The sequence below is a fragment of the Fusarium tjaetaba genome (assembly GCF_013396195.1).
Source record: "Fusarium tjaetaba strain NRRL 66243 chromosome Unknown NRRL66243_c0000013, whole genome shotgun sequence".
NCBI classification, from domain to species: domain Eukaryota; kingdom Fungi; phylum Ascomycota; class Sordariomycetes; order Hypocreales; family Nectriaceae; genus Fusarium; species Fusarium tjaetaba.
The window spans coordinates 64,292-88,297 of record NW_023501209.1 but is presented as its reverse complement, the minus strand read 5'-3'; the positions used below and the strand labels follow the sequence as shown (position 1 = coordinate 88,297).

Here is a 24,006-nt window from a genome sequence, read left to right as displayed (position 1 = left end):
ACATCAGTCAAATGAACGGAATACTGGAAGTGGTCGGGGTGGTAATACCAATCGCAAGGTTTTCGGCTGTATCCTCAAGCAGAATGACTCTACGCTTGTTGCAGTATGAGGTTTTGTCCATGATGTCAACTTTGAGTTTGGGGTCAGACAATTCTGCAGTGGGTTTCTCGAACATTTCAGACAGGTTCTCCACGGCCATCTCGAGGTCTTTCTGGTTATCTTCGAAAATCTCCGTCAGGTTGTTCCTGGCGAGATAAAAAGCGAAAGCATATGTCCACTTGAGCGTTTGTCGACATGTTTGGAGAGCCTGGGACGCGGAATTGAGGTACTGAACCTCAATCCAGGACATTCCCGAAGCTGTCTGAAGCTGAACCATCTTCTTTTCGGTCTTTTGAGCAATGTCTTTATCGAGCTTGGCCGATTGTTCGTGGTTGGCATATCGGTTGTAGTAGTGCAAATATCGTTCGAGAGATGTCCGGGATTTGGCTTGTGCATCACGCGCTTCAGACCCGCTCTTTTCCTCATATCTATTGCAGTTATACCAGCTGGTGCCGTGCTCGGACCAAAGTCCCATGCACATCCAGCAAAACTCATATTTGCACTTTCGACAAGTCATGTGATTGCAGCCTCCGTTCTTTTCGATCGTCGAGTTACACTTGGGGCATTCTTTAGTGTTGGCTGAGATCCAGTTGGCTGTTTCTGAGTCGTCGGCGCACTTCTTCAGCCATTTCTTAACGAGCTCACAAGGAGCTGGTTGGTGGTCGGGGTTCGGACAACCAAAGCAGAATCTATACCCGCATCGACACTCGACGGTAGGTACGATCTTGCCCAAATCCTTCTTTTTGACGCCGCACTCGAGAGCGTTGGGGCAGTCTGGGGCAGGACACCACTTAAAATTGTCCTTGTCTTCGACGTACGTTCTGTTGAGTAATTCTTGATATCGATCGGCGAGTGCTGGGGTGACCAGAACATCGAGTGACGCTGAGTCAAGGATGCGACCGCATCCATCAGAGGGGCATTGGATCCTAGCAGCCTCGCCCTCTTCACGGATCTTTTGTGTCAAGTAATGTCGGTAGCAATTAACACAGTAGCGATGACCACATTTCATGGCAAATGACTCGAGGCCTTCCTCATCCTCACAGCATATGTCACACGCGAAGCCAGGGATAACCTCCAGCTTTGGAGGGCTGGATGTATTGCTGCTTAACCCAGCAGCTTCGAGCACCTTTTCTGGCCTATCCATATAATCCTCAAGCAACCTCTCCTTGTTCCATCGGAAATGGCGAAGCAAGATGGCCGCATCCTCTTTCTGCATGTCTAAAATCATATTGACTTCGCTGATCATGTCATCTTGTTGGCGTTGAATATCGCTCGGTTCATAGACCTTGTATGAGACCACATGTGCGGATTTCTTCTTCTTCTCTGCATCTTTGATCAGGCCAAAGTCAGGGTCGGGCTCGTCGAACTCTTCGTCATCAAAGTCTGTCATGTCAACATCATTAGTAACCAAGGTGGTGGAATGGGAGATCCCGGAGGATATTGGGCAACACACCTTCACCTGCGGATATCTCATCGCCGCTCTCGTCCTGCATTATCTCGTCGTCGCTCGAAAGAGCCGACATGTATTCCTCCTCGGAATCCATGGGGTTGCTGGCGGTGGTGAGTGGAGTTGGGGGCAGGGCGTGTTTGTCTACGACGGCAGCTGAGGCGATGACTCTCTTGTTGGGCTCTTCGTCTCTGTTGGCAGAGGAAATCGTCGCCTCAGCAGCCTTCCGCTTCCTCGTGGTGGGGGGAATCGTGGCGGTTTAAGGGAGGTCTTGGGAGAAGACCAAGGGTGGAGGGATGTCTGAGGGCACAGAGCAGAAATCGGGAGGTGGCGTTGGCGTTTGAAGGCGGGTGACTAACAGCAAGTAGCCTTATGCAAAGCACCCAAGCACGTAGATGGTGTAGGTAGGTAGGTATCGTATGGAATGTAATGGTCCTGTAGCGAGTGGTGACGGAGGGTCGAGTAAGAGTCAAGTGAGGCCGAGAGGGGTGCCTATGACGGAGCCAGGGCCATTAAATTCGGCTTCGGTATCTAGGTTAGGTAGGCAGAGACACGCTGTAATATGGTACTAAGCAGAGGAAACGAGGCCTGTGCTAATGTACTGTACTAGCCAGCCGTCTTGACAAAGTCGAAACCTGTGAGCGTAAAGAGGAGACAAGCAGGTCGTTGGTGGGCAAAAGGTTTTTTTTTTGGGTTTTGGTTTTGTTAAAACAGCAGCCTTCGAGATGATGATAAATAAAAGTCACGGACTCTGTCTTTCCTCAGCTCAGTTGACCGGACTGTGACCATTAACTTAGCACGGGAAGGCGGGACGGTACGGTGGGGAGGAGCTGGATCGGAAGGCAGCAGAGACCCGGGCTTACCTATGTGGCCAGGTACCTTAGGCAGGCAGTCAGGCTCGATTTCAGCCTGGAAAAGAAGGAACAAAACAAGTGGGTCGGTCATACGTGGTATAGCGATTGAGCTGTAGCCTCTTGAGCCTCTTGAGCCTCTAGAGCCTGTTAGGTTAGTACCTACCTACCTACCTGGTAGGTAGGTAGGCCACTGCCCTACTGGCATATCTACTGGTAGGTAGGTGGTGTAGCGTGACACTCAGAACTACCTACCTAGGTAACTACCTATCTTTTACACGTTTCCTTCCTACCTTCTGTCAAAGCGTTCTAGTCTATGGACATGCAGTAACGGTGTTCTTAACATTGGATGGTATTGAATCCTTCAGTAGCAAACATAAGGCCTGTGTTCTGCATTGCCTTAAACTGAAACTCACAGTCATAACCAGCTAAGAGTGAGGTTGTTGAGGTGGGCGGTGACTCTCATTACAAAGTATTATTCAAGGTTGAGTATTAGCTTCTCAGATACCTTACTACCGTATATGAGCACTGGATGGGCCCGGTGAGTGTACCCCCTTTTCTTACCCTGTTGTGTTTTCATGGGGTTTTGTACTATATATTGAAGTACCTTATGCTATGAGTTGCTATGCCTAGGACAGTTTGCTTTGGTGAAGTCGGTGCAAGCTCAGCAATGGAAATGATATAAAGTTTTCCCCCATAACTCTGCTGACCGCTAGAAGATCTTGAACATGGTTTTTATCTCATACATGGCATTACCTCGCCCTATTAGGTCAAAACGAGGATGAAATATGTACCTAGTGGAATAATGGATATGCTGCTACCCTATACACAGCCATAGCTTTGGAGCACGGGGTTAACCCCTCAGACAACGCAGGTGAGAAGTCTCACTGAGCTAGCCAGCAAAAGATATTGAAGGTTGCTTCACCTGTCTGTTCTACTCAGCACCAATGACTGACAGCGGTTTATCTATGGGCGGTATAGACCACACTGGACCATGCTCAACAAGACAGATTAACCGACTCCGGCCGTCGTTGTATTAGATCAGGACGACAAATCGCAGTTGAGAAGCGAGCGTATTTCATAGATCTAGGTATCATACTGTATCGCATCTGACACAGCACCACAAGAGTTGAGCTCACGACATAGGTGGTACAGAATAGCAATGATCCAGGTATATGACCAACAAGCGTAAGTACTGGCCACCATGTGCAGAACCTCAAGCAAACGCCGCTTCAAAAGTTCAGACCAACTGTTGGCCATACGCGTGACGCCGTGTCTGGAGTCATAACCAAGACCAAGGTCTACAAGAGCGGTCCATGATATGCCCTGGCACCCATTGTCAGTGGCGCTTATCAATAGCATGCCAGATGAACCAATTATATATCTCCTGTGCCATATATTTTGTTTGAAGCTTGAACGTTGTAGCAAGTGTTGGTCAAGCAACCTGTTAAGAATAGCTCCAACAAGAATGCCTCGCATTGACGCGCGCTTCTCCAACAGAAGAGTTGACCTAGGTCATCTAGCTGTCTCGCGTATCGCCAGAGGAGGCCGAAACATCGAACCCAACCACAGCGTGGGTTTTCGTACACACTGAGGTTCCGTAAACGAATTTGCTAGAGCCTCTGCGACCAGCACGGGTCTATTTGCGCGCGCGTCGATTTGCAGCGTAAATGCCTTTGTCAAGGTCATTGGCCGCTGGAAGGCATTCATGACCGACCACTCTCTGGTTTGGTGCTGCGTGGTAAGTCGTTAATGTTCAGCCGTTGATTGGTGGCCATTTGCCTTGTGGGAAAAGTTCCTGGTCGCTGATTGGCATCTTATATTGGTAGTTGAGGGTCGCTCGTTGGAATTGGCCGACCACAGCTTTATTTGCCGAGATGTTCATCTTCGTTGATAACTCGTCCAATAAGGATCACACCTGGGGCTGTTGCTAGGTAGTTTCGGACTTTGGCATCGTGATTGAGATCAAGAATAGAGCTAGTTGTCGCAGTGATCAATTATTTGCCACATCCACTTTCAGTTATCCTCGCCAAGGTGGAGGAGGGAGGAATCATGGCTATTTGCTGGAGATGGCTGAAGGAAATGATAATTGAATATCGGAAAGACCTAGTTATGAAGAAAAATATAGGGTTATTAAGTTTTGATATCTTAGTAAAATGAATACTTGCCTGAGTTCTAGGTTCCTGCCTAGGCAATGCATACATCTTAATTGCACTCATTTGTTCAAAATAGAAGCTTTAGATTACTCTTCATCTCCCTGTAAGCACATGAATTGACCCCGGGTTCCCCTCCCATCATTCATCTGGGACACGAGATAGACCTCAAGGATGTGACAAACCAGCTTCATCCTCGCAATAGTTACGAAAGAACTCGCCAGAAAGTCATTCAGCTGCAAATCATCAACCGCTACTCGTCAGCATCAAACCTACCTCGTCGCTGTCAGAATTGCGAAAAAGGCCATGGATGAGATCCTATTCGCTCGGTACTTTGGCACGTCGTGAGCCAAAAACAGACCAGTTTGTGTGAGAGCCGGAGAGTTGAGCATGTGTTTTCCCACGCCGACTACCTACCTAGGTACTGTACGAGTCCCGCCTTGGTCGAATCACATTCCTCCCGACCATCTGGGCCAGGAAGCAATCCCCGGCGCCAACAACGGCTCCGGCGACCAAACAGCTCCATGAGAGGGAGATTTCAGCCAGGATGGCAGGTGACTAGGGCGTATTCGAGAATAAAAAAAGCAGGGAGACTAGCACTTGACTGAACCCTGCTCTATCGAATCAGCAGACGTCCCGCCCCCTGTCAGTTGCATGGTCCTATGCTCGAGTTGGCGTAGGGCGGTTGATGCTGCTTTTAACGCGACTATCACCGCCAAAGTCAGCCAATCCAAATCCAACCTCTTGGTCCTTGCAACTTACAATCATCACAGCGCCTCGTCTCTCTTGCTGCCCACCAACCATGATGAATGGGAAACTGAAAGGTTGAGCCGCCGACCAATATGTCCAGTATCCGTACTGTCGCTCGCGTTTCTCAGATGAAAGAGAGAAGAAGTCTATGGTCACAATCACAGCTTGGCTTGTTCCGCCATGACACCATCAACCAGGTAGACATAAGAGTTGTGCAGTCAGTGCAAACAGCCTAACACAACCGACCTGAATTCTCTTGGTCATGAGCATGGCGCCCACTCACAAAAGAATCAACCAACCATTGGCGGCTGCTGTGCGGCAGCAAAGGTCCAGCGGAGATAGAGTGACATTGTGTAGCATAATACTGCACAGCTGTCACTGGGCGTCCGGCTGGCAGGACCGCATAGTCACATCTTCACATCGCAAGTTTGGCGACAGCATAGATGATGGGGCAGGCTCAACACGCTGCGGAGTGAGGCAGAGTGCTCAGACTCAGAGAAGAGCAACATATCAACGATAACTAACCACCGCCATACATCCCCTTACGGGTTTATTGCACGGTCTCTCATGTTGTTGCCGCCCTCTTTGGCCTGATCCTGCATCTCTGTACGCGCTTGTTATTGCTGTGTTGTCGCTGTTCTACCTATTGTCCTGTGTTTCTCTACATCCCATGGTGCCTTGGTGGTCTCCCGTGTCTGGTAGTTACGGGCTCATGTACACGCGCCCGGCCCCAGTCTGGTGGCATCCCGTACGGTACATACTCCGGACATAGATTGCCTTACCTATCCACACCTCCAGCTGGGGTTGAGGTCTCTTTCATTACACACCCCTCTACCCCTTCACTCTCACAGCCCGTCATAGCCCCACATTGTTCCAACTGCTTCACACCCCCTTCACTTCTTCAAGCGCCCACCTCTTCCCAATTTCATCCTCTGGCGCCAAATACTTGACGCAGTCCTTTCCTTATAATCGTCTGTTGCTGCCTTTGCTGCCCTCTCACCTTCGCTTCTTCTCCAGTCAGTCAGTCAGTCTGTTCACTCGCTGCTTCTATCTGCCTGCACTCCTAACTAGTTCCCACCATAAGGGATTGGCTGCTGGTTCATATAATCCACACAGCCCAGGCTCTTCAGCTCGCCCATTATCACCAGTCTTGATCCCGACAACCAACGTCAACTCAACAATCATCATGCCTACCGCCAAGCCTAAGTTGGGGAAGCTTACCACTCCCGTCACCGCTACCTTTCCTTCCGAGATCACGTCGGCAACGCCTATCTCGGCCGTCTCCTTCACATTCAAACCTGATCCGGACTTTCTCAAGACGCCTATTAGCCCACCTATGGCTTATACCGACTTCCTCACCAAGGCTATGGCCCTCAACTCTCCAGCTACCAGCTCGGGGCAGACCACCCCAGACTCGCTCCCAGATATCGCAACTAGCGAGGAAACCGAAACTTCTAGCAAGAGTGAAGAAGGCACCCCTCCGTCTTCAGCTTCAAGCACTACTTCAAAGAAATTTGCCCGTCCAACCCCTCCAGCGACGGCTCCTATGGTCCCCCCAAGTCCTTTCACCTGCTCCACGCCTATGTCTGCTCCTCCCACTGGCCCTGCCTGTTTTCCCAGCCTCAAGGTGCCTCCCAGTCCCAGCGTCTCTAATATTGACTCGCCGTTGAGCGCAAGCACCGCTCGATCCCCCTTCAGTGCCAGACCGGTCCATTCAGTGTTCGACTGGGATGCTGCTCTCAAGGCTCGACTACTAGAGAAGAAGCAGAAGACCTCACGGACAAGCGTGCGGCACATTCGAGAGGTGGTGACAAGAACTGTCACATACACACCTAGAATGGCACCAGCACCAAAGGGCAAGAGACGAAAGGTGGAATAAACCTACAGAGCTAATCATTACCTACCCAACCCATCATGTTCACACTCACAACCATCATCGGCTCGACCAACTCATACCTTTAACGATCCTTCGAACTTTATGAACTTTCTTTTGTTTAGACATGCATTGTAACCAAGAATATACCGAAAAACCACGAGGATGCACACCCCAAGCGAAATATGGAGCAGGCCTTCGACACATGGCAGCGGCCAAAACTCCCGTCTGTTCAACCTTCAAGCATTCTCTAGTTGATACTTTTTCTTTTCTTTTTGATACGCCTTGGAAGGAGTTGAATCAGGAATAGGGAGACCGGGAGGTGCGATTGGAGGAGTTTGATGGCGTTCTACAAATTTCATTACCCGCTTGGATATGCTATTCCCTGGGGGCATAGCATGGACCAAGAATTACGATACCAGCACAATTGGAAAGGCTTGGGGGAGAGGGGGTTCTGATCAGCGACTAGTATGTAGTCGATAGCGACCCTCAGACAGGGTTATTTAAGGAAGAGGAGGGGACCGTCAGAAGAAGACTCGAACAACGCTTTGAGCTTCGGTGATCCCGTGTACCAGGGGCAGAATCAGCCCTTAGCAACGCTGTTACTCAAAAATTCATAAAGCCCATGGGCTGTTTAAACACCACATTTGCCGCATGCTCTGACTTGTGCTGTTTTGGTGACTGAAACTGACTGGTACGTATCGGATCATATGAGCCAAGCCTGTCGGCCTGGACGGACTGAGTCACCATTTTTACAAGTTTAGTTCTGTTTATCTAATTGGGAATGTCCACATGCCATCGATCGATGGTTTGTTTGTTTGTTTGTTTTGCTCGTTTATAATGGATCTGCCATGGCCTCAAGAACAGGCCGCACAACGGGTATATCCTCGATGCGTATCTTGGTCGCACTGGCGGCCTACAGAACGGCCGCCAGCTCGAAGCTTCTCTCAACCCCACCTGCTCTTAATCCACCTTATTTTTCCTTCTATTCCCAAGTGATGGCATATACCCTTGTTCCTTGTCGGGAGACTTGGCATGGGTCGCAAAGCACCTGTGAGAGATCATCTCAGCAAGCCTCAGGCTTCATTCGAACGATGGATTACATTGGGGCGAACGATGAAGAACACATTGTTGACCTGTTTGGTTTGATTCTGCATCTCGGTCCGCGTTGTGATGAAATGCAAAGACGTGAATCAAGTATCCATGTATATATATGCACTCCACTAGGCCAACTCTTGGGCCAAAGGAACGGGACGTATGCAGAGATAGACAGATTAAGTCAAGGCCAGAAAGCGGCATCCGAGAGGGCCACGGTAAGCATTGGAAGTTATTGTTCCCACAATGTTGTGCTTCTCTTGTTCTCCTTCGGGCCACTGCATCTTCACAGCGCTGCGCTGCGAATTCAGTACGAAGGAACCATTTGAACTTCAGGAATCCTTTCAATGCTGTTCGCCCACTGTCGGCACCCCCCTCCCATTACCCAGGGGCGATGGACCACTAGAAAGACTTAGACTTAAAAGCGGCGTGGTCTCTAGCTTCTGGCGACCCAGCACCCTGGTCCAAGCGGAACCAGGGAGCCCCATAAACTGGGCTTGTAAGCGCCGGGAAATGGTCTTCGAATGTGTTATTGGCTAAGATGAGAGAGCCCATCACCCACCATGGAAGACGAGTTGACATGATTGGATCCGTGCTAAGCGCCCAGGGCTGTGGGTCGACGATTTCGATTTGTATTTGTGAGGGTTGGGGTTCTTAATGGATTGAGGACATAGCGACATGCAGAAGCGTTGTTTTCTGTCTATTTGTATGGCCCGCAATGGTACGGAGTAATGCCTGCGCTATATGTTGTGTCGTGTTGGCTTGCTTCAGGTGCGCCTATGTCTGCGTCTCCTCTCTCGCTCTCGTTTCTACTCTTGTCAATTTGTTTCGCGCATAATACCCAGCTACTGCGAGGGATACAATGCGCTAGCTGACCAGTTGGCGTGTTTCCAATGGGCCCCCGGTGGTATTGTCACCAGGGACGTGACGATGTGAATCTTTGGTCCGCACCAGCCTGTGACAACATGTTGAACCTCACTGCCTGAGCTTAGGCTCTTGTCCCCTAATCCAAACACAAGCTCATTCCATCACCTCTCGTCATCCAGGTGACCAAGGCCCTGGGATACCATCAGTCATTCACCATGGCACGAGTCCGACAGGCGAGAAAAACACCGATCTACCACGCCTAATCCCCAGTTTACCTGAAGCCCAGCACATCATGGCATCGTGTTCAGCAAACAGAATTCCGAGAGGCTACAGAACCTGGATTGAGAACCCGCGTAGCCTATTGACTCGCTCAACCTACTGAATGCGCCAGTGACGAGATGCGCATGTGGTATTGTGACAACCCTGCACATCACACCGTCTCGTCTGCAGTCCTGTTATTGGCTACCATGCACGTGAGATGCCCAGCTCACGCCTCCCGCCTATCTGAAACCAAGGAGGGATCCTCAGCCCTGAGTCTGAGATTAGAAGCGAGTTTGAGACCGCTGTGACCAGGCTGCTGGGTGGGACAAGGCCCCAGATCATGTTTCGAATGCTTTGCCAATTGCTAATTTTGGCTCGAAAGTCAGATCGTCGGATCTCAAGCTAAAACCTCTCTTATTCACACCCGTGCAGATAATTATAGTCTTCTTAGAACGAGACGATCACTGCCCCATGAGTTGTCTGGGTTGAATGCAGTGTGAAATTGCAGGGTAGTTGGGGAACTTGAGATGCATCTTTTTAGCTTGATGGAAATCAGAGTGCTCTGTCCCCGTCTTGCCTTGAAACGTGATTCAATAGCACGAAGTTCATTCTGGTCTTGCACATGGGATCAGTCCACTTCCCTCACTTCCTTCGCTAAGGCGTTGCAGAGCGCAACCTTTATCCCTGCTCCAGTAAGCACATGGATCCATAGCCGTTGAGTGTCACTCAACCGATCGTTGGCGCTCTTGACTTCCGAAAACATAACCTCTCCTTTTGGCCTTCCAGGCACCTCTGTTGAATCTTCTGGTAGATTATTAGTGCGCCACAGAATTAGATCCGGGATACCCCCGCCTCGTTGTCTGTACTCTTGAGCCATCACCTTGCATACTGCTGCAAGAGCATTTCCCTCAAAGCACCCAGCAAGCTCTACGAGGTCGTCAATCTCGAAATCCCAGTCAAGGCCCACCACACTTGTTCTCCTCTCATGTTCTGATTCCCAGACTTTTCGAATCAGTTGTGGAGCCTCTCCATTGGCAATCTCGACCAGTCTGTGATTAATTTCCGATGCTCGGGATGGGTAGAAAGCATCAGTGTGAAGATCCAGCGGGCATGTTTGATATGCTGTCTGAAACACATTTGGGATATACAAAAAGAGAATATCATAAAAGAGGTACGCGAAAAGAGTGCGAATAATTCCACCCTCAGCGTGATACCCCTTCCAACCCTCTGATCGATATTGACTCAAACACATTGCTTCAACGCTGCACTCCTCTTGGGTGTCTAGCTCATCAAGCCATATTGTTTTGGTTGAAACTTGGCGACCGCCCTTGGCGATGATGTCCTTCTTGAGTTGAATTCCTTTAATGGTGTGTTCAATAGGCTTTTGCAGATCAACGTGGCCAAAATCGTGTTGTAAGCGACGTGGTATACGTAGTTTCTTTTCTAGCTTGACAAGGCGTTTTTGCAAGTCATAGTGAAATATCAGATGGCAGTCCGGGTCTTGTAGGCCAGCCTCACAAGTAGCAACTGCGATTTTCTTCCAGTGTTTCTTCTGCTGTTCGGAATCTGTGAATTTGGGATTCGGATCCAAACCTGGCATATAATGCTCCTCCAGAAGAGCCTTTCGTTGGTACCAACCGCCCCGTCTTGCTGGATGGAATAGCCGTTGGTCGAGAAGCTCGGTGAGCAGCTCATGCTCTTTGAGATGTTGTTTGAGCTTCCCAAAAACTGGTGCTGCTTTATGGACAATTCTCGTATACGAGTGGCCTGGCGTGAAACGTCTCAAGTAAGCACCCTCTCCCAATTCATAGACAGTGTGCTCCTTGTGCTGCTCTTCTTCAACCAACATCTTCCATCGCGGGTAAACTTTCTCAAAGATGTTGACCATCAGTCTGAGGCCCTCATCTCCGGGTGGGCTGCTGAATTCCCATGCATCGACTTCAGCCTCCAGACGAATGGCAGTTTCATACTCTAGTAGGTGCAGGCGCGACATAAATATAGTCGAAGTTCGACACACAATGTATTCAGGAAAATGCCGTCTTGCAATTTTAGCAAGAATGATTTTTGTTAAGGACTTCTCTGTCCACTCTGTCGATCGATAGAACACAAGATGCACCCGTTCAAAAAGTTTGAAGGCTGATGGCGACAATCGAATGCAAGGTCCAAGTATTGCGAGAATTTTTGTAAGAAAATGCTGCTCTCGGTTCGAATCTTCTCGCCGAAGGTTTGCGATGCCCTTTCCCTTAGCTTTTGCATCCAAGTGTTCCTGGTCTTCGGCAACAGAACCACGGCTGTTGTGTCTGCTGAGGCCCACCGACAACAATCCAGACTGTTGCTTGCTCATCTTTACTAGTGAACGAATGAGTTCTGACTTATTGCGCCCTTGGACTTTTGCTTCCTTAGCAAGCTCTTTCAACTCATCTAGGCTCAGCAGCGAGGCAGCCTCTTCTACAGAATCGATGTGATCTTCTGATCTATCGGCAAAGCTGAACGTCTCATCCAGTCTCGACTCTTCAAGCTCAAGATCATGAAATGGGTTATCTATTGGGGTGACTGTGCTTGCTGGTAGAATACGAGACGATTGCAGGGTAGTTATCGCTGCCTCAAGATCCGAGATGTCGTTATGATATCCAAGACGGCTATGGCGATGCCACGATGCAGTTTTCCTGAGAAAGAGCCTAACGTAGCTTTGAAATGTAAGCGAGTATCAGGCTTGTGATAATGCGTAGAGTGCATACAGATACTGAGCCTCGTAGTTCAACTCTCTCCATTGGTTAAAAACCTCGGTCTCTTTCCCATCAAATAAATGCGATTCTTCCTCTAGGACGGTCTCAAGTGCAAGATTGAAGGCATCCACATAGATAGAGCTTCGTCCCTTGACCCAAAGTGGCTGAGACGTTTCCGTGGTGTCATCCTCATCATGCGCCGAGGTCTGTGATGACTTCATTGTCTCATACTGCTGGACTGCTTCTTGGCCTTCAGCAGTGGGCGGTAACGTGCTCTCAATGTCCGTAATTCGGGAGTGTTCCTCAAATTGGTACTTTGTTTGAGCTGCTCCATTATCAGGTGAATCCTCCCTCGGTGAGATATCCTGGGGGTGATCAGGGCATAGACCCCCCTCAGAGTCTGGTGATCCCTGCCGTTTGGCTCGCTTGGAAGGCCTCTCCTTTTCTGGTGAGTCACCGCGAACTTGCTCTCGAAGTTGTCTCTGCGGCTTGGGAAGCCTCGTCACGAACGCATCCATCATGAAACCTGTGCCATGTCAGACGAAAGTAGAAGTTGAAAAACACTATTAACGAGTGATTGTCTAGCGATGTGCACGCGATGACAAACACAAGGCACGCTAGCTGAACACGAAAGCACATGACCTCGCGGGGTACCTACCTTATCGATTATTATCTTGATCCGGAAATCAGCCGGCGCGAAAGGATCACCTAGGTATGTCCACTATTATTGCAGCTTCTATAAGTACCTGTCAACAGCGCCACTCTGGTAAATACTGCTAAGGCACCGTACCTTACATCGACTGATCTCATCGACAATGGCCGACGAAATCCCCAGAACAGACTCAGCAGCAGATACACCGCAAGTTGTAGCACCAGCTGAATCTGCTGTCAATGGGCATAACTCAGACCAGAAGGATGTGACAATGTCTGATGCGCCACTCGATCACTCTGCAGTATGTTATCTCTCCTCTATATGTTCCTGGGGACTTCTTGTCTAGATTCCGCTTATTACCTGAACCCGCCTCTCTTCGAGAGTCAATTTCTTGTATCAGGCGCCATTTGGAGGACAGACTATTAACACCTTGACAGTCATCTCCTGCTCCAGCTACTCATGCGCCTAGCCCCATACCTGCACGAACAGGGACTCCGGCGCAAGGTTCCAGAGCTGCTTCTGCGCATCCGGATTCTGGTCTTAGCCTACCAGCCGAAGCTGCCCCTCATGGCGATTCAACACGACGATATCTCAACACAAAAGTTACCGGAGTATTGTTAGAGGGCGTAAAGCAACTGGCAAAAGACAAGTAGGTCTCACCTTTCTTGTGTTTTGTGGATGGCGACTGACAACATCACAGGCCGAGTGATCCTCTGCGGGTACTAGGAGAGTATCTCATTCAGAAGTCAAAGGAACTGGAAGGCACTGGCTAGATCCACGATATCACAAAATTTCCCACGGTAGCACGCAATTGGCATGGTAGCGGAAGGCATAGATGGCGTTCAGGTTCAATAATTTTATCGTCACTGGGTTGAGAATGTCCCATTGCATACGCGTACTTTCAGCGGTCGAAGAGCTTTCTATTTGAGCGGTCGACGTCGCTGTTGATCCTCCCAGAGGGGGCGAGCAGAAAGCACCATGGCTCTAAATGCCAATTTTTCAATGTTTGTCCCCCAACTCCGTGACCCGGGAAACCATCACCACCAAACAATGTGGCCATTCTTCGTCATGTCTTCGCTTAAGCGACGATGGTGCTAGCAGTAGCGGACTCGTACTTCCAGGTGGGAGGGAGAACACCGACGGTCTTGTAGTAGCGAGCCAGGCGGTGAATTCGGGACTCAATAAGAATGAGGCGGAACTTGGAGTCCTTGTCCTTGCGGTTACGCTCGAGGTGCTTTCGGACGGCGACAGCCTTTTAATTCGTTAGCTTGGAATTGTGCGACAGGGAAAATTTTGACATGACTTGCGTACCTTCTTGATAAGCATGTACAGATCCTCGGGGAGCTCGGGAGCGAGGCCTGTTGAAATCTCTCTGTCAGTCTCAACCGTACAGAGGCATTAAGGAGATGGTGTTTCTCCATTGAAGACGTATTGTTTCCTTCGCCACATCCTTTATTCGTTCAGGGAACCGTACCGTTGGACTTGAGAATTCGGAGAATTCGGTTACCTGCGATAATCTGTCAGTTGCTTTCATCTTGAATTTCATGCGCACAATCCTTACCGGTGACAAGCTTGACCTGGGCAATACCATGGCTGTCGCGAAGGACAACACCAATCTGAGAGGGAGTGGCACCCTTACGGGCGAGCTTCGCGATCTGCTCAACAACCTGCTCGGGGGTGGTCTTCAACCATGCAGGAGCAGAGCGCGAGTAGGGGAGAGCGGAGGCAGAAATGCCCTTTCCCTTGCTGTGAAGTCGGCCCATCTTGTCGGTTTGGCGTGGTGATGCTGGATGATCAGTGTTGGAGTCGTGGAGTTGCAAAATGATCTTTTGAGAAATGCCTTTTGTGTGCACTAACTAGTTAGGGTAGCGAAGCGATTGGCCCGATAAGCCTCCGATAAGAGGTCACGTGAATGGTCCAAGCTCATGTTGCGTTTCCTTACTTTTCTTGCTGTCGCGCGATTCGATTTTCTTTTTCTTCTCATGAAGTTCTGTATGAAGCAGAACTCAGAAAGCTCTGCGCTACAGCTTTCAATTATATGGTAAGTCACAATGCTCCTCATACCGTCTCAGTCGACCTCGACATGATGATAAATCACTTTTTACTTATTTCTGGTACCTCTTATGTTAGAGCCTTCGGGCTCAATGAATGAACAGGACTTCTGATCTGGTCATTTTATTTGCAATTCGACTTGCTTTTCTCTGTTGGGCTTGACACTAACCGAGTACAGATCTTTTGACCTGCTTGCTCCAGCTTGAAGACAGATCTTTTGACCTGCTTGCTCCAGCTTGAAGTTGCCTCATATTAGTAGACATCTTGCAGATAGATAGTGCCTTGAATAATGTACCCTGTTTTCGAATCCACCGATCCATATCAACCCATCAACATGTGCCTGGCTTCATAGCAGTGAACATTGCATTCTCGTAAAACAAATCCACATCAACGTGCTGCAAAACCTGACTTGCACTTGGTGCCTGCTCACACATGCGGAGGTCGGTAGTATTGAATTCGATGATACCAAATGCTTTGCCATGCCCTGTGTTTTACATTTTCAATTGATTCCCTACCCGTACACCGATAGAAGACTCCTGCCCCCCTCAACCCATATACCCAAGGTAGTAAACATATTGTCTCCTTGGTCGCCTTGAATGGAAACGATATTACCTCTTACCACGCTCCAACGTCGAAGTTCTCCTACATGTCGGGTTAGTCGCCATGAACCAAAACCTAAGGGTCCAAGCTTACCTCTGGGAAATATGTTGTCACGACAGTTCTGTCAGCAAACTTGCGTCCCGCAAGAGCTTGCAGAGCCTTTGCTGTGTCTTCGGCTCTTTCATACTTGACAAAGATCTTGCCTACACCAGCAGATTGTCGACTGCCACCAGTGGGTCGTGGAACCTTGACATCTATGATTTTACCAAACTTGGAGCACTCTTCCCTAACGTCTTCGCAAATTTCTGGCAGGCTTTGTTAGTAGGAGTTCGTTAAAATGGTCAAGGATACTCACCTTCGTAGTCGTCGTTGTCCAAGAGCTCTTCAGCAGTCACCATGTTCAGAAGCTGAAGCACTCGACTGCTCTCAACCTCATTGGCAGTCTGAGAAGCAAGACCACTGATAGCGGTAATACCCACGTCGAAGTTGGCGACTTGTGTAGGACCGATACTAGCCTTGCTAACCTTGAGCTTCTTGCCTCCAATTTCCATCCCGTTGAGTGTGTCAAGCGCAGTTGGATTGGAGGCGGCGGGGTCTTGATACTCGGCAAATGCGATACCCTGGGAGTGTTAGAGTGAAAGTCTCAATTTCGCACAATAGGTTGAACTCACTCTGGACTCTTCTGTCCCTCTGTCCTTGACAAGGACAAAAGCCTTAGGTTTGCCAAAGCTAGCCAGCAGTTCAATAATCTGCTCTTCTGTCAAGAAGGTAGGGATGTTGGTAATGCTGAGCTTATTGACAGTGTCCGGAACGATGTTCGAGACGACCTCGGAATCATAGGAGACTTCCTCAGTTACTGCAGGCACTACGTAGTCACGGGGCCGGCGAATCTCAAGGCCACGTTGACCTCCATCCGCACCATTCGATGCATCACTGGCTTCCATAGATATTCCATCCATTGCCAAAGCAACTGTTGCCTCGGGGGCGTCTTTGAACTCGATGACAGCAAATGACCGGTCGTTGGAGAACTGACACAGGACGCAAGGGTCTGTTGTGTCGATGACATTCAATCCATTCAGCTGGAGGTTGAAGAAGGACATGAGGGCCTCTTCGCTTGTACCCGAGGGGATTCTTGAAACCAGCAATCGCTTTGACTGGCGAGAGTTATTGGCTTTCAGTCCAGCGCTCGTGACTTGCCCACCAGGCTGGTTCATAAATGCCTGTAGTTTGCTCGGGTCCATTGGCTGTTGCCGAGGAGCGCCAGGAAGGGGGAACATGCCCGACAGCTTGGCCTGTTCAGCTGTAACATTCTCGTAGCCTGGAGGCTTGATATCCCACTGAGTCAGGCGACGCTTGCGGTCCAGGACAGGCACGATGTTGGTAAGATCTGGAGTTGGCTCTCGCTTCTTAGGTGGTGGGCTCGCGCTACGGCGCTCCTGCTGTGCTGGAAATCTGTCCTCACGCCGATCTCTTCCACCGCGACGACGGTCTTCGTAGGGATCTCGGTCTCGCCTGTTAGGCCGCTCATCATCGTCGCGTCTGGCATCTCGACGGGATGATCCCCGATCGCGATCCCACTCACGATCGCCACCTCGTCTTTCGCGGCCCGAGTATCTGTCTTCGCGCTCACGGTCGCGGTGGTTTCGGCTGGACGAGTAGGCATCTACATCGCCTTCACCTCGTCGATGGCTTCGGTGCTCGGGTGAGCGAGATCGTCTGCGGTCGCGGTCACGGTGTCGGTCTCGCGGACGATCTTCTCTATCGCCTCTCTCACCTCGAGGCTAAGCGGAGTCAGCTTTGAATCACATTTGAGAGAATGATATGGATATGGATTACTTACAGGATAATCTCGTCCCCTGCGCCCATCTGTGGTAAGGATTTAGCGACGCGACGCGATCAAGTATCACATTGCAGTAGAACTTACCTCGGGAGGAGTAGCTGTCCCCGTTCATACTTTTAGCAGCGACAAGCGACTCCAGAGCTTGGATGTGTCCTCTGAAATTGATGAGTGCGAATGGTTGGAAGGCGGATTCGTTGATTCAAGCCGCAACGAGGTTCTAATTTCAAAGAGCTGGCAGGCATCGCGCGAGGCTGGAGCTTTTTTTGCCAGGAGGCGCTAACGTTAGTAAGGTTTGGGCCTAGCGCCAAATTTCAAGACTTGGCCTCTCGGGTTATGGAGGCTACCTACTTACCTACCTACCTGGGTAGGTTTTGCAGCTTGCGGAAAAACTCCAGTAGTTAGCAAACAGAGTCGAGAATAGAGAATTTTCATGAACTGAACTCACGATATGTATTATTTGTACTGAAAGGTGCCATTACTGGTCCTAAATATGCCTCTCAAGTAGAATCTCTAAACCTCAGAACTATTGTATTAGCTTTGTGATAGGTTCCTGTTCATACCCAGTAAGCCTTTAGACGTTAGATTTGGGCTTATGCTCGTTGTCAGGTAGGTAGTCTCTCAAGTTCCAGGGGCTACAGCGTTCATCATCCAATAGCACATTACACCATTACCTAGCCTTGAGTCGCCACGGGAGATCAACGTGAGGCAGTGTCGGTTTCAAGCTGCCAATTTGCTCCCTTGACGCATCTTTCTTGCTAATGCCTCTTCCAACTAGAGTAGGCGGGCTGAATACTTTTCTCAATGCCTGTCGTAGGGAAGACGGATTGGCATAAATTGCCCGTTACTCTAGGGGAGCTTTGCATCAACACCACCTTGAGATGTGGGCAGTCTTTTAGATGGCAAAAGATTAACCATGAATGGTGAGTTACTATTCAATCCGCAGCCTGTCGACTATGTTAACTCTTTCAGGACCTGCACTTTGCATGGCCGACTTCTTCACTTGAAGCAGGACTCAAGTCATCTGCACTATCGGGTCACCTTTCCAGCCCCCAAACCTTTGACGCCAGCACCCAACAACACCGAGGCTCTCCTAAGGCACTATTTCAACCTGGATACTAGTCTCGAACCGCTTTACAAACAATGGTCAGAAGCTGATGCCAACTTTAAAAAGAGGGCTCCCCAGTTTAAAGGGGTTCGAATTCTCAGTCAAGATGCCTGGGAGACATTGATATGTTTTATCTGTAGCAGCAACAACAATATCACGCGGATATCACAAATGGTGAGTGTATATCGCTTACGCAGGATTTGACTCATAACTGATCGGGTATCCAAGGTGTACAAGCTGTGTCAGAACTACGGCCCGCTCATTGCATTCATGGGTGACGAGCCATTCCATGACTTCCCATCGCCTCAAGACCTCACAGGAGATGATGTCGAATCGCATCTTCGAGAATTAGGTTTTGGATATCGGGCAAAGTACATTGCTGAAACAGCACGGATGGTTGCCAACGAGAAGCCTGAAACCTGGTTGGAAAGCCTGCGAAATCCTGACCAACCAGGCTTCAACACAACGCCTGTGCCGAAGGAGAAGCATGCGAGTTACAAGGAAGCACTTGCTCAACTACTCACTCTGAAAGGGGTTGGTCCCAAAGTTGCCGACTGTGTATGCCTCATGGGCCTTGGCTGGGGAGAGGCAGTTCCTGTTGACACCCATGTTTGGCAAATCGCTCAGCGAGACTACAAGTTTGGAAAGTCAAAGGCCAAGACATTGAACAAGGCCACTTACGAGGCTGTTGGGGACCACTTCCGAAGCCTCTGGGGGCCGTTTGCCGGCTGGGCTCACTCTGTTCTCTTTACCGCTGATTTGAGAGAGTTTGCAGCTCAGGCTGCCAAAGAAGAGGACGAGCCTACTGTGATCGAACTGGTGGCGCATGGTTCCACAGAACATACGAGATCAAAAACAAAGAAGACTATCACGATCACCGACAGTGACACATTGGTAAAGGAAGAAACACCGGTCATTGAACCCACAGATGAGCAAGGGTTGGAGGAGGTCAAACAGTTGAGAAGGTCGAAACGGGTGCGCACTTCGTAAGAGTGCCTTTCAGCATCTAGCTGGGACGAGTCAAAGTAGTAGGTCTAATGGCTGCTATGTCGAAGCAAGGCAATCTATAAATATTGAATACTTGGGTTGTAAGTGTTGGCGGTGAGTGCGAGTCTCATGATGATAAGATTTAAGCCTATAGACTCACCGCAAGATAAATACATTCTCCCTGAATCTGAGGACCACCGACACTATGCTATCGCTACGTTTTGTATTTTGTGGACCTGACGTACAGAATGCAGGCAGATGCATGATATGATTCGGTTCGCCGTTTCTCGACATGCGACTTCAGATAGATGTAAGTTCAAGGGATGGTAACTTGTCATGCTTTGTTCAGTTTATTTCGACATCCTGTATCAAGGCCTGATGTTTTCCTGCTCCCCCAGGCCACACCAGACATTGGTAAGAAGTGTTACACCACATGCCGAATGGTGAGCTTGGAGTAAAAGGAGTTTTAGATCTGAAATATTATATCTCAAACTTATGCTAATGTAACTAAGTCTTTTTGTCATCCAGGATCAAGCTCCTGGGTTTTCTTTCCTCCCCTAGTGTGGTCACCAGATGCCAAAGCATTGTTGACGATTTGCCTCTTCTAGTAAGTGGGCACATGCATGAATCTAAGGAAGCGGCTAAAACTCGGGTGGAGAAGATCGCCTCCCAACCTAGGAAAGCTTCGTCAAGGAGTGTAATTTTGCGACCACCCATCATCTACTTTCAACTATCCATGCGCAACGATAACGCCTCGAGCGCCCCTTGTCCTCTCGAACCGGGATGAAGCTGCGAATGCCATAATCCAAAATGTCTGACGCGGATTTCGAGACCATCAAGAAGCTCCAGCAGGAGCGAAATGCTGCCTCTTCTGGTAGCAAGGGTTCGCGAACCTTTGATGCCACAAATCAGCGAGTCGACGATACTAAGCAGAAGTTGACCGACAGCGCCGACAGTACCCTCTACGATCGCGATGGAGCTGATAGATTTTCCGGGTATCACACCTCGCTACCGATGGGCGACGACGATGAAGACATGGGCGATGGTGACGACACGCGACGGCTAGTTGGCCAGTATACAGCATCGCGAGAGATGATTGATGAGTTCGCTCGTGGAGGCGGCGTGGAGGAAGATGATATCCTTGCTGGGAAAGGCGAGAAGAGTGGTCGAATTGTCGACCGTGAGACAGATTATCAAAAGCGCCGATTCAATCGCGCCCTCACTCCTACACGCGCCGATCCCTTTGCCGAGGACCGCCAGGCTAGCGCTTCTGAAAATGGCACCAGTTACCGCGAGATTATGGAGGCTCGTGAACTAGAAAGGGAGGAGCAGCGCGTTTTGCAAGCTATCAAAGCGAAGCAGGAGGGCAAGATTGGTGATGATGGGGATGCACAGCCCATGCTAACAGATGGTAATGTCGAGACTGAAACTACCGAGGCTTCTTCGACCGCTCGGAAGCGCAAGAAGCGATGGGATGTGTCGTCGGCACCCGCCGAGGATGATACGGCAGAGGCCGGCGAAGCAGCGAAGCCCAAACGTTCACGATGGGATCAAGCTCCCGCGCCTGGAGCAGAGGTTTCTAAGAAGCGTTCGCGATGGGATCAGGCCCCTTCTGCTACGCCAATGGGCAACACAGGGCTAGCTACTCCTGCGCACCCGTCATCCGCACCTACTCTGCCAACAACTTTTGGTACCGACATTGGTCGAAACATGCCTCTCAGCGACGAGGAACTCGACCTCCTCCTACCCGGTGAAAGCGAGGGTTACAAGATCCTTGAGCCTCCCCCTGGCTACGAACCTGTCCGCGCTCCAGCACACAAGCTCATGGCCACCCCTGCTCCCCAATCAGGCTTCATGATGCAGGATCCTGAACAAGTACGCTTCAGTGGAAAGCCAATGCCTGCAGAGATTCCTGGAGTAGGCGACCTACAATTCTTCAAGGCCGAAGACATGGCGTATTTCGGAAAGCTCACCGACGGTTCTGACGAGAATGCTCTAACGGTCGAAGAGCTGAAGGAGAGGAAGATCATGAGGCTTCTGTTGAAGATCAAGAATGGTACCCCCCCAATGAGGAAGACTGCTCTTCGCCAGATTACCGACAATGCCAGGCAATTCGGAGCTGGTCCTCTGTTTGACCAAATCCTGCCTCTACTCATGGAGAAGACGTTGGAGGACCAAGAACGCCATTTGCTGGTGAAAGTTATTGACCGAATTCTCTACAAGCTCGACGATCTTGTACGCCCCTACGTCCACAAGATCCTGGTCGTCATCGAGCCATTGCTCATTGACCAAGACTACTATGCGAGAGTGGAGGGACGCGAAATCATCTCTAATCTGAGCAAGGCTGCTGGCCTTGCTACCATGATCAGCACTATGCGACCTGATATTGACCACGTCGATGAATACGTCCGGAACACAACAGCACGAGCCTTTGCAGTGGTAGCGTCAGCCCTTGGCATACCTGCTTTACTACCCTTCCTCAGGGCTGTCTGCAGAAGCAAGAAGTCATGGCAAGCCCGTCACACGGGCGTGAAGATTGTTCAGCAAATTCCTATTCTAATGGGCTGTGCTGTGCTTCCTCACCTCAAGGGTCTTGTTGAGTGTATTGGGCCTAACCTCAACGATGAACAGACAAAGGTCAGGACAGTCACCAGTCTGGCTATTGCCGCATTAGCCGAGGCCTCTAACCCTTATGGTATCGAGAGCTTCGATGACATCCTTAACCCTCTATGGACGGGCGCCCGCAAGCAGCGAGGCAAAGGTCTGGCAGGTTTCCTCAAGGCTGTTGGATACATCATCCCCCTGATGGATGAGGAGTATGCCAACTACTATACCAGCCAAATCATGGAGATCCTGCTTCGAGAATTTTCGTCACCCGACGAAGAAATGAAGAAGGTGGTTCTCAAGGTTGTCTCTCAGTGCGCTGGGACGGATGGTGTCACTGCAGGATACCTCAAGGAACACGTTTTGGACGAGTTTTTTAAGAGCTTCTGGGTACGAAGGATGGCCTTGGATAAGCGAAACTATCGACAAGTCGTGGAAACAACTGTCGACATCGGCCAAAAGGTTGGAGTCAGCGAAATCGTGGAGAGGATCGTCAACAACCTCAAAGACGAGAGCGAACCATACCGAAAAATGACTGTCGAAACAGTGGAGAAGATCGTTGCAAGCTTGGGCGCAGCAGATATCGGCGAGCGCCTAGAGGAGCGGCTTGTTGACGGTATCCTCCACGCGTTCCAGGAGCAGAGCGTTGAAGACATTATCATGCTTAACGGCTTTGGTTCTGTTGTCAATGCCCTGGGAACCCGCTGCAAGCCTTACATCCCTCAAATCGTCAGTACTATTCTATGGCGACTCAACAACAAATCGGCAACGGTTCGACAACAGGCTGCAGATCTGATCTCTCGAATTGCTATGGTTATGAAGCAGTGTGGTGAGGACGCCCTCATGGGTAAGCTTGGTGTTGTGCTCTACGAGTATCTGGGCGAAGAGTATCCCGAAGTTCTCGGATCTATCTTGGGTGCTTTACGGTCTATCGTCACAGTTGTCGGTATTGCGCAGATGCAACCACCCATCAAGGAGCTGCTCCCACGACTGACCCCTATCCTGCGAAACCGCCACGAAAAGGTTCAGGAGAATACGATTGATCTTGTCGGCCGTATCGCGGATCGCGGACCTGAGAGCGTCAATGCCCGAGAATGGATGCGAATTTGCTTTGAGTTGCTCGATATGCTCAAGGCTCACAAGAAGGGCATTCGACGAGCTGCGAACAATACGTTTGGTTTTATTGCGAAAGCTATTGGTCCTCAGGATGTATTGGCAACTTTGTTGAACAATCTTCGAGTGCAGGAGCGTCAGTCCCGTGTTAACACGGCTGTTGCCATTGGTATCGTGGCCGAAACTTGTGCTCCCTTTACAGTTCTCCCGGCGCTCATGAACGAATACCGCGTCCCAGAGCTCAACGTGCAGAATGGTGTGCTCAAGTCACTTTCCTTCCTTTTCGAGTATATTGGCGAGATGGCAAAGGATTACGTTTACGCTGTGACTCCCTTACTGGAAGACGCTCTCATCGACCGTGATCAGGTCCACCGTCAAACAGCAGCTTCCGTCGTCAAGCATATTGCCTTAGGTGTGGTTGGTCTTGGATGCGAGGACGCTATGGTGCATCTCCTCAACCTTCTGTACCCAAATCTATTCGAGACTAGCCCACATGTCATCGATCGTATCGTGGAGGCCATTGAGGCCATTCGAATGGCCGTCGGGCCAGGCCTGGTGCTCAACTACGTCTGGGCGGGCCTGTTCCATCCGGCGAGAAAGGTCAGAACTCCATACTGGCGCTTGTACAACGATGCATACGTTCAGGGGGCTGACGCGATGGTGCCATATTACCCAAATCTTGATGAAGACAAGATGGATAGACCGGAGCTGGCGATTGTGCTGTGAGAATTTGTATAGGCAGGGAAGATTGGCTTCACGAGAATACTTCTATTGGTGATAGCAGGGGTTTATTCCAAGGACTTTTCTTTTCTTGCGTTAGGTATGGATGGATTTAGGGAGGTTAGCATGTAATTCGGAATGCTGTAAGTTGAAAGGGGGTCATTGCATGCGTCAGGGCGTTCTGATAGATAATAAAAACGGCTTCAATGTT

At 49.9% G+C, this 24,006-nt stretch overlaps 8 protein-coding genes across 8 annotated transcripts; 4 read left to right on the top strand and 4 right to left on the bottom strand.

The window, feature by feature from the left end:
• Positions 1-7: 7 nt before the first annotated feature.
• On the bottom strand, positions 8-1,643 carry FTJAE_445 (ring-finger Ariadne-1; the record flags this gene model as incomplete). Its single annotated transcript, XM_037350855.1, has 2 exons — positions 8-1,482; positions 1,553-1,643. The coding sequence occupies 2 exons, from the start codon at positions 1,641-1,643 to the stop codon at positions 8-10; spliced, it is 1,566 nt and encodes a 521-aa protein (XP_037212388.1).
• A 4,843-nt stretch (positions 1,644-6,486) lies between these two features.
• FTJAE_444 (uncharacterized protein) lies at positions 6,487-7,179 on the top strand (the record flags this gene model as incomplete). The annotated part of the gene is made up of 1 exon (XM_037350844.1): positions 6,487-7,179. The coding sequence occupies one exon, from the start codon at positions 6,487-6,489 to the stop codon at positions 7,177-7,179; it is 693 nt and encodes a 230-aa protein (XP_037212387.1).
• Positions 7,180-10,024: 2,845 nt separating this feature from the next.
• FTJAE_443 (uncharacterized protein) lies at positions 10,025-12,640 on the bottom strand (the record flags this gene model as incomplete). The annotated part of the gene is made up of 2 exons (XM_037350833.1): positions 10,025-12,083; positions 12,135-12,640. 2 exons carry the CDS (start codon positions 12,638-12,640, stop codon positions 10,025-10,027), a joined length of 2,565 nt encoding a protein of 854 aa, XP_037212386.1.
• Positions 12,641-12,937: 297 nt separating this feature from the next.
• Positions 12,938-13,547, top strand: FTJAE_442 (histone-lysine n-methyltransferase; the record flags this gene model as incomplete). The annotated part of the gene is made up of 3 exons (XM_037350822.1): positions 12,938-13,075; positions 13,212-13,423; positions 13,475-13,547. 3 exons carry the CDS (start codon positions 12,938-12,940, stop codon positions 13,545-13,547), a joined length of 423 nt encoding a protein of 140 aa, XP_037212385.1.
• A 305-nt stretch (positions 13,548-13,852) lies between these two features.
• FTJAE_441 (uncharacterized protein) lies at positions 13,853-14,537 on the bottom strand (the record flags this gene model as incomplete). Its single annotated transcript, XM_037350811.1, has 4 exons — positions 13,853-14,026; positions 14,086-14,132; positions 14,249-14,281; positions 14,336-14,537. 4 exons carry the CDS (start codon positions 14,535-14,537, stop codon positions 13,853-13,855), a joined length of 456 nt encoding a protein of 151 aa, XP_037212384.1.
• Positions 14,538-15,441: 904 nt separating this feature from the next.
• Positions 15,442-17,378, bottom strand: FTJAE_440 (splicing factor U2AF 50 kDa subunit; the record flags this gene model as incomplete). Its single annotated transcript, XM_037350800.1, has 6 exons — positions 15,442-15,468; positions 15,520-15,731; positions 15,782-16,046; positions 16,098-17,207; positions 17,267-17,292; positions 17,351-17,378. 6 exons carry the CDS (start codon positions 17,376-17,378, stop codon positions 15,442-15,444), a joined length of 1,668 nt encoding a protein of 555 aa, XP_037212383.1.
• Positions 17,379-18,179: 801 nt separating this feature from the next.
• Positions 18,180-19,361, top strand: FTJAE_439 (n-glycosylase DNA lyase; the record flags this gene model as incomplete). The annotated part of the gene is made up of 2 exons (XM_037350788.1): positions 18,180-18,545; positions 18,600-19,361. 2 exons carry the CDS (start codon positions 18,180-18,182, stop codon positions 19,359-19,361), a joined length of 1,128 nt encoding a protein of 375 aa, XP_037212382.1.
• Positions 19,362-20,168: 807 nt separating this feature from the next.
• On the top strand, positions 20,169-23,801 carry FTJAE_438 (uncharacterized protein; the record flags this gene model as incomplete). The annotated part of the gene is made up of 1 exon (XM_037350777.1): positions 20,169-23,801. The coding sequence occupies one exon, from the start codon at positions 20,169-20,171 to the stop codon at positions 23,799-23,801; it is 3,633 nt and encodes a 1,210-aa protein (XP_037212381.1).
• Between the last annotated feature and the right edge of the window lie 205 nt (positions 23,802-24,006).